At 39.5% G+C, this 9,386-nt stretch overlaps 1 protein-coding gene across 1 annotated transcript; it reads right to left on the minus strand.

The window, feature by feature from the left end:
- Positions 1 to 210: 210 nt before the first annotated feature.
- Positions 211 to 1,386, minus strand: LOC104353736 (terminal nucleotidyltransferase 5C). Its single transcript, XM_009960425.2, has one exon. The coding sequence runs from the start codon at positions 1,384 to 1,386 to the stop codon at positions 211 to 213; it is 1,176 nt and encodes a 391-aa protein (XP_009958727.2).
- Between the last annotated feature and the right edge of the window lie 8,000 nt (positions 1,387 to 9,386).

Consider the following 9,386-nt stretch of genomic DNA (forward strand, 5'->3'; position numbering starts at 1 on the left):
AATAAATAGTTTGAGAATGATAGCCGTTTCACTTATTTTACAATCTGCTTAATGGTGATTTAGACATTGAACAACCAAATAACTTTGGCAACTTGCACAAAAATAGTCCTTAAATCAAAAGTGATGATCAAACGTGCTTTAATGAGGCCTTTATTACGGAAAGAACTGGAAAGAGAGAGGAGTGTAAGTGCTGAGGAGGTTCTCACGTTCCTAAACCATGCCACTTTGCATTTGTAGGTGAAATGGGTACGGCTGGTAGATGATAGGTGGTTGTCCGTGAGCAATGTAGTAATTGCTGAAGTTTCTGTCACTGATATATGGAGCAGGCTGATAATAGCATGTTACATTGGCTGCATTTGGGATGATATTTTGTTCTCCGAGTACTTTTAAAGCCAGAATTGTGATCATATTCAGAGTTTGTCTTCGCTCGTGTCCCATGAGACAGACGGTGCTCTCATTCACAACGCCACGCAGAGTCATCAAGTAGTCATACTTGCTTTTCTCTTCCCCAATGAAATGGTTTCGCAGATATGACTCAATTTTCCTTTGCTGCTCAGCAACATCTGGAAAATCAATGAAGAACCTGGAGCACATGTAACGTTCCAGAGATTTAATTTCAGCCTCATCTGCTGGCTTAAAGTCACGAACCAGGAGATTACTGTACTTCAGGAGGCCACCTCCTCTGATTTCCTCTGGGTTCCTTGTGGAAATCAGTTTGTATTTTAAGTGGTCCATTGCTTCGTTGAAGTCTCCATACATACTCTCGGCGATGACAGTGGGGTGAGAGTCTTCTGTCAGTTTGCAGTCTGTTGCTCTGTAAACGCCTAGTATGGAGTCCAGTATGATCTGGAAGGAGTCCACGCTAAACTCAAACTGCCGTCTGAGTGAGTTGACGAACTTCAATTCTACATTCTTGCCGCTGTTGTTTGACAGTGAGATGAGACTCCAGCGATCATGGTCGGTGGAGACTTTGACCATCTTCTGCACGTAGGCATCTTTCATAGTCTGAGCAGTGATTCTTTCCTTATTAACACATTTTGGCAAGAAGTCCAACAGGCAATTAAGAACTGCTTCCTTAACCACCTGGAACTCGAGCTCGCTTGGAAGTTCCACCCCAAAAATGATGTCTAGGTCCTTGTAACTGGTTCCGTTCTGCTTCACTAGGATGTGACTGGCTGTCGAACCGTTCAGGCGGATATCTCTAACATTGATTTGCTTTTCGATGAGCTGTTCCTTTACCACGTGAATGATATCCTTCGGCTTTACATCCAGTGTTGGGAAATTTCCTCTCCCATGAATAGGAATGACCTCAGCTAAGACTTGATCCAGGATTTTAATCTGATCCCAGGTGAGACTGCTGAATCTGTGGTCTAAGTCTTCAGTCATCGTGATGTCAGTTGGCTAACTAGGGAGAAACACAAATTGAGAGACAAATGTTAGAACTTGCTCAAATACAAGAGAGCCTGACATTTCAGTCGGTTATAACAAACATATATCTTCCTTCCTTGGTGCTGTGACAATGCTCATTTTACAGAGACACAATCTCAGTCAATGGTCTGAGTCAACCACTGCACTTGTCACAGGCTTTTAATTGAATTTTAATGTACTCGGGTTTTAATCCTGCTGAGAAACCATTGTGTTATTGTATAATCCATGACTCAAAGTAAATGCAGTAAACCATATAGACTTCATTTAAAACTCCTCAAAGGTTAATAACATGAAATACTTGGTGTTTATAACGAAACTCCAAATAAATGTCACTGTAAAGAGCTAAAATGAGCAAAATGAGCAAATTTCTTCTTTCTGCCCTGCCTAGAAATCTCCCTCTGTCTTCAGTGACTTGCATACTTGCATGGACTTAGCCACTGCCTTGCATGTACTTGAGTCTCTATGGACCATCTATAGGCATGCATCCTCTAATACGGCTCGTTATGATTTAAGAACTGGATATCCGTCAATTGTTAAGCTGTTTCCACTGTATTTCTGAGGCAAAATCTTTTCCTTCTATGCCATTAACTGTGATCCTACATTAACGAAGCAATGCTGCAAGCTGGGGCTTGCAGAACCAATAAGAAAACCCCTTCCAGTCTGCAGTGATACTCTAAACCTTCTCAAGAAAGCCTGTAAAGAAGCATCTACAGAATACATGGGATAAAGCTCAGGCTCTGGAATTCGTCAGTTTAAAATCATATCTTGCCTTCATATCATCATATTTAGCAATCAGATAGACGTTACCATGGATAATTTATTTACATTTTACAATGAGGGGAAGAAAAGGTGCAAACCCTATAATATTGGGTTTTAAATGTTTCTAATTGATCATATGCAAACTTGAATTTAATTTTTGTAATGGGAATCTGAATGCTTTATTTTTTTTTAATTTTCTTTATGTGTACTATGAATATAATTAAACACAATCTTACAATTATATAACCAGCTGTGATTACAGCAAGTAAATAAGAAGTGTATCTAAGGAACCACGACAAAGAAAATCATTGTTGGACATTAGGTGTTCACGGTGTAGTGAAAGATGCAAATCTTCATCTTACTGTCTCCTGACATCAATGTCAGTGTTACCAAACAGAAACAGTTCAGAAGGCTAAAAAACTTCCAGAATCCATGGGCACCTTTTTATGCTGTGTCCCCTCTTTCCTGCTTATGCTTCCTCAGTTCTTTTGGGTAGGCAATGCTTCGGTTAATCAGAAAGGTTTATTGCTGAATCCTATCATACCATTTTTCAATACTCTTTCATAAATCGCATGATAACTCACAGGCAGATATTGTGATTTACTGATAACTCTCTGATCAACCCCAGTGCTTGGCTGCGCTGCCTCGGTGCGTTGTTTGAAGCTGTGTTTGCTGCTCTGAGCTACAGGTGAAGGAAGAGAACATTTATGGACACAGCGGGGCCTTTCTTCATCACTCAAGACAGCAAAAATTCTGTAGTCAATACAGTTATTTGGGGCATTTCTTTACTCTCCTGAGTCAGATGTGGATATCCCCAACCCATGGGAAGCTGCTGTTTAGCCAGTTTGCAGATGGAGGTACAGATACTGAAAGCAACTTTTTGATTACTGAAAGAAATTTCTTTTTTCTGCACAAACATTATAATTTTGCTTTCTCCTTTAACATTGCATGTGTTAGCTAAGGCTTGTTTTAAGAATATTTCTGTTGGGTTTGTGCAAGTTTATTTTGGAGAGAATTCAGGGAAACTAAAAATAATTTTAAAGTAATTGCAATAAAGAATTTGTAACATAGCAAGGAGGTTTAGATCATCGCTGTTAAAACACCACCTGTGTACCTAAAAAGAACACAGAAATAAAGACCACTGTGTTCCTTAATACTGCCTACAAACAGGATGGGAATTACACCATGACACTGAACTTCATAACCTATTTTCCACAGAAAAACTATGAAATCCCTTGTAGGTAGATGGCTGTGTCTGAGAAGGCAGCAATCAGGACTGCTGCCCAGACCAAGCTGTGTCTCCCAGCTGGGCTGATGCAAAGCTGCGATTTGGAGGGACTCAAGCAAAGTGAGTGGAGATGAGAAACTCAGGTGGTGTTCAGGTCCGAAAGGGCTCCGTGAGCCACCAGCCGGGTGAAAGAAGTGACTTTCGCGTATCTGCCAACACTGCAAACGTACTAGTGAAACATCAAGAAAAGTTTCTGCAGACAGATGGCTAAAACATACTTTTTTCAGCTAAAGCTCAAGAATAAAAAATAAGTAAAACCATACTGAGTAACAACACAACCAAAAAGTCTAGACCACTGTTTATTAATCAGTAGTGACTACTTATGTACGTTGTCATATATTTTCCTCCCCTCGCCTTCAGATTCCATTCTGGAATATTTTTGTAATTTCAAGTAACTTGTGAACTGACAAATGGCTTGGGAATACTACAAAGCTATTTTACACATGCTTCTACTACAGTTTCAGCTCCCAAGTAAGCTAATCAAGAGCATACGTAACTCCAAGCACCTTTCTGGCCTCATTAGTAAAAAAATGGAACTAACCACATGTTTGAAGTCAAACGCATGCTTTAAAAGTTGGCTACATCAGGATCAAAGTTGGGAGTTTAATTGCCACTGAATTGACGGTGTGAAGGTCTTGGATGCAGTCCTATAGTTCTGGCACAACCATGGTATTGATTCCTGGTATCGATTATGTAGCATATAACTCCGTATACATAACATGCCAATATATCTACGCTTGCATACATACTCAGAAATGCACACAATCCTGCAGGCATTTAGAAAAGGTGATATTTGAACTGAAAGGGAGAGAAATTGCCATCCATAGCACTGCCTATTTTACATGCTTGCAACTTTACCATTAGCTTTTCATCATTATGATTCCATGCTTATTTCTTTATTACCACAAGCGATTCTTACAAAACACTTCTATCCTTCCTTCATAGCCTTTACAACATCCCACTACATGTTTACTGCAAAAACCAGCTGTCACAGAAAGCCACTGTGAATTTTGGAAGTAGCTCAACACCAGGTGGAGAGAGAAGGTTGGGAGGAGACGTTTCTGTATAAACTTTTTTGGGGCCGTGTTTGTCATCTGTGTTATTGATATGTCAGATTATGGTGGACCAGCTCTAACGATCTGCTAGCTAGCTTATAGTTGTCAGAACTGTTGTGTGAGCAGTAGCTTTCACTATGTGATTTGTCTGATATTGCAAAACTTTGAGAGAGCTTTTCAAGGTTAATGCTGTGATGTGAAAGAAAGGGCTTAGAGAAGGGAATGTTGAAATTCAATCCCCTTTTTTAGCAGAGGGACCCTCTTCAAACACTTTTTGAAAGTCAGAAGATGTAAGTTCCCCTAGATAAGCTTAGAAATCCTTCCTTTATTGCTACTTTTTTAATTATTATTATTTTAGATCTTATTGCAATATACTAAGTTTTAAAAATTACAGGAAAAGGTAATGTCAGTAAATATCTCTTCGGTGTTGAAGAGTCATACCTCACAATGTTGTTTCTCTACAGTGATTCCTGGAGAATCCAGTGATGCTTTGTGAGTTCACAGCCTCAACATTAATGTCTGAGAAATGTCTTACGATAAATACTAAGTATTCTGTTCTGAAATAATGCCTTCAACTCTGACAAGGAAGGAAAATGTTCCAGGAAAACCAGGAATTAAGTTGTCAAGAATATACCTAATTTACAGATAGACCTAAATAAACTTTTTAAAAATTATTTACTAATTTGCTTCCAATTTGCAACCCAGCCCATAACCCTATGTTTTCCTAGAAGGACTTCCTCCTGTTCTTTTCCTTAATCTTCTCCAGCAACAAGAACAATTTCCAGGCAATTTTATGGTCATTAGGAAGCTTATTTCTTAAAACAGTGGCAAATTTATTTACCAAGGTGCTCGGGCTAACTTCAGGAGTTATTATTAATGCAAGTAAGCTTCAGTTACAATAAATCAGCAGCAATATTGAGGCTATAATTAATCAAAGCATTGTGTAAAACAAGAGAGCTCAAGGGATGAAGGGAAGGCAACTCACTGCACGTGACCACAGCAGCCAGGTGAAGCTGAACACAAGCAAGTGCTGGGGTTGGGTCGGTTAATGGGGAAAGAGGCTGGAAAAATCACTTCATTCTTTGGAAACTGGTGATGTTTGCAGTGGAGGATGATCCCTGGAGGCAGCTGTATCTCACTGCCCCTTTGCTAGCTGCCATATTATGCCATTTAGGGTGACCGTATACGTGACACAGACTTTGAGAGCTCTTACTCACCGGCACCCACAGTCCCAGCCTTCCCTAGGGCTGCCCTGCTGCACCCTGACAAAGAATTCAGTTTCTGTAACTTCTTCCACATGAATACCTAAAAGCATTTCATGTGTTTCATGTTCAGTGTTTTCCTATCTTAAAGTCTGTACATCAGCAAATGGAAAGCAGCATAAACACCAGCACCATGGCAGTGAAAGGAACAAATAGCCTTTGAAACTGTGTATTGAAAAGAGGGGGGGGTTCCTCACTTCATCAGTATTTGTAAATTATTGAGACTCTCTCCTATTGATTTTTCTTATTTATTTATGGGATTTAAAATGTTACTATGAACTGCAATGGACCCTGAATCCTGCCAGATCTCTACCAGATAAAGCAATGAGGAAAAGTAGTTTTCAGGATGTTTTCTTTCACATATGCTGGCTAGAGAAGCACAGAATAAGATGGATCAGGCCTAGTCAAATTTTGTGATATATTGTCCTTATTTTAAGGTTAGAAAAATAATTCCCTGAGTCAAGTTCCTACTTGTCTTTGAGTGGTCACCTTCAGCCGATGAAGTGGTTGCCACGTGGAAAAATGTTTAGTTACTGCGGGATCATTAAACACACTTTTGCTAATTTTTATTATTTACTTTTATATTGAAATTAGAGGTTCTAATTTTCTTCAGCAGGGCTTGGACCAAAGAACTATGAGTTTGGGTTTTTAGTTTAGCACCTCTTAGCACTCCGCCATACACCGGCTTCATCAAAAAAATAAAAGCAGATCTGACTTTACATCTGAATCAAAAAAATCTGCCGCACTAGTAATAGCTTTCATGTGCCACACAACTTTCATAGAAAGAGATGCTTACAGTCTAGAGGACAGTATCATCAAATTTAGCTCATATTTCACCAATAAACTGTTTAAGATTCTCTTTTTATATACTCTATAATGTTGTTTCAGTGTATTTTCAAAGGGTTTGCAATGTGCTGGCATTCTGAAGCAGAATATATCTGAAATAGTTTTTGTGCAGCTGTGTTAGCTCTGTTCTCTTCCCTTTGCTTTTAACTGCTCCCCTATTTGTCTGGTTTACAACAATCACATGGAATATTTTAATGCTCCAGTTGTTTTTACCTTGTTTGCACCTGAAATCGGTTGCAAAGGGATCTTTTACAGATCGAGCAAAATGTCTTGTCAGCTGCCGTAGTAGCTTTGCTTTCGGGAGTTACCCCCGAGATGCTCAAAGGAACTACTGCAATTCTCCCCTTAGATCTCTGTATCAGTTTTCCTGCACACACATTATATGCACCACTAATGATGTCCATGATATCTTGCTAAAGCTTTCTTTTCATTCATTCTATTAAGCTGGACATTTTAAAATACTTTGCATGCTCACTGACTTAAGGACTGCAGCTGGCATTGGCTCTGAAGGCAAGAATGCCAAATGCGGAAGGAGTCCCAGTCATAATTTAAAAGCGTATGAGACAAGTAGAAGCAGTAAAGCATCTGGGGCATCCTAAATGGGGACATATTTAAACTGGTTTGACAGTGTTTTTCATGAGTTTTTCCTTCCATTAATGTTAATGCATGCAGTGAAGATAGTGTTTATTTATCCTGTTATATGAGATAACGCATGGGTTGCCATAAGTTTTCAGTACAGTTGCCATCTAGTTACCCTGAAATAACAAATAATAACTCAAGGCCATATGCTCTTCTCCTGTGAGATAAGGTTGCACGATGTGCAAAATACACTTAAGCAGAAAGCAGTTTGCTTGGACTATACCACAGAATATCACCTTCAAGGGCAGAACAAGTAAGCAGGAAAGGAGGAGAGACTTTGTCAACAAAAATGTGTCCTACCTTTCCTCCAACCCAACCCAAGGAACAGGGAAAAGCAACAGCCATGTACCAGCCCGCACTGCCCCTTCTCCCAAATGAAACAATTTGCAGAGCAATGCGACCCAAGAGCAGCCGTACTCTCCTATAGCACAAAGCTGGGAAAAGGAATCGAGTGGCCTTCACCTCTACTGGAACGTTACAGGATATTGGCTCCATGAGCTGGGAGTTCTCAGGAGGGACAGAATAACAATTCAACTTGGGCAACCGGTACGAATACATAATCCATGTTATGTCATCCTGGAGATTTGGGGGTTTCTGGATGTCGAATTTTTTTCATCATGACTCATGGTACACTCATTCTTAGCTGCATGTGGATCCCCTCCCAGGGCAACATTTTCAAGGCCGGATATATTATGCCTTTTTATCAGTGCCCACAACATACAAGGTTCCTTCTTACACAGCATTCAGGTTCAAACAAACCAAGCCCTTGTAAATAGCATCATATGAGGCACAGTCAGTCTTCCCATTTGCTCTAAAATACTTTAGTAACTTAAAAAAAAACCAGGTGTGATATGCAATATTTGGTCTATTTGGGGCTGTGGTCATCACTGAGAAATTACTGCTTTAGGCAAAAACTATTTGTACTACCAAATGCGTACTATGGAGTAACTGCTGAATACCATTTCCAGAGAGAATGCAAATTCCCACAGACTTACCGTGGCAGGACAATTGGCAAGCATGTATTTCACCAGAGTTAATAGGATGACTCACTGGGTCTTTTGGTAAAAATATGAATTGTCATCTTGTCACTGACAAAAACACGAACCTCCCAGGGAAAGCTGCAGGAAAAAAAAAGCAACAACAAACAATAACATTCATTTTGAGATAAATGTTAACTACCAGTCACCTGCTGTACATAATAAATCATGCATTACAACTTGGCAGTCTTGCAGTCATAACAATAGCCTTTTAAGTCAGAAATGATAAGGTAAAAGCAGTGGAAAGGCACAGAAGCTCTTATAAAGTCTCTGGGTTTCAGGTCCTACATAATCTCCTGTATGGGTTGCTAACAAACTTGCTATTTTCTCTATGGGATTTTGAATAAAAATTTAATCTTATTAATAGACATGCAAATTAGCAGGGAAGTAGGGGAATCATATAAAAAATACAACTAATAACAACTCAGCAAAATTAAATATTATGAATTGTGTAGTGGCTTCATATTCTTTCTAAAAATGTGTGTAGATGACAGGAAGGTCTTGTTTCCTGGCAGACGAGGTTGATTTACAGTAAGCCCAGGATTCAGCCTGCTGCTGGAACTTCCATGCACTGACTGGCCCATTGACTGGCTAAGCAGGGATTGCAACTATTTTTGGAAATATTTGTATGCCATCATAGAGGCCCTTTTGTATATTTGTTTCTCATTTCAAAGACGTGCTGACAGCTAGGTAGCCTTTTTTAGGCTTTCCTTCAAAGAACTCCATTCCAGCACCCCAACCTACAATATTCACAGCACCTACACAAGGTTCCTTAAGTACCCTGTCCACTATATGGTTTGATATACATGGGAATTTACCCCTTGTTGCTGAACTGTGTTCCACAATCTCAATTTTTATGCTGAAAGTGTATATGCTTCTGAGTAAAGGTAACTTTGCATGTATGACTTGAGTGTAAATATATGCATAACCTGCAGAAAAAAGCTGAAATGACAGCCCATGGAGATATGGACTATATTATTCATTTTATCAAGAATATTATGGATTTTTCCTCTACACTACAGCAGTCACTTTTATCACTGAACATGCCACTTTACTGCTGCCAGAAGCCCAG

Source organism: Leptosomus discolor, chromosome 9 (genome assembly GCF_034619465.1).
Source record: "Leptosomus discolor isolate bLepDis1 chromosome 9, bLepDis1.hap2, whole genome shotgun sequence".
In the NCBI taxonomy this organism is placed as follows: domain Eukaryota; kingdom Metazoa; phylum Chordata; class Aves; order Leptosomiformes; family Leptosomidae; genus Leptosomus; species Leptosomus discolor.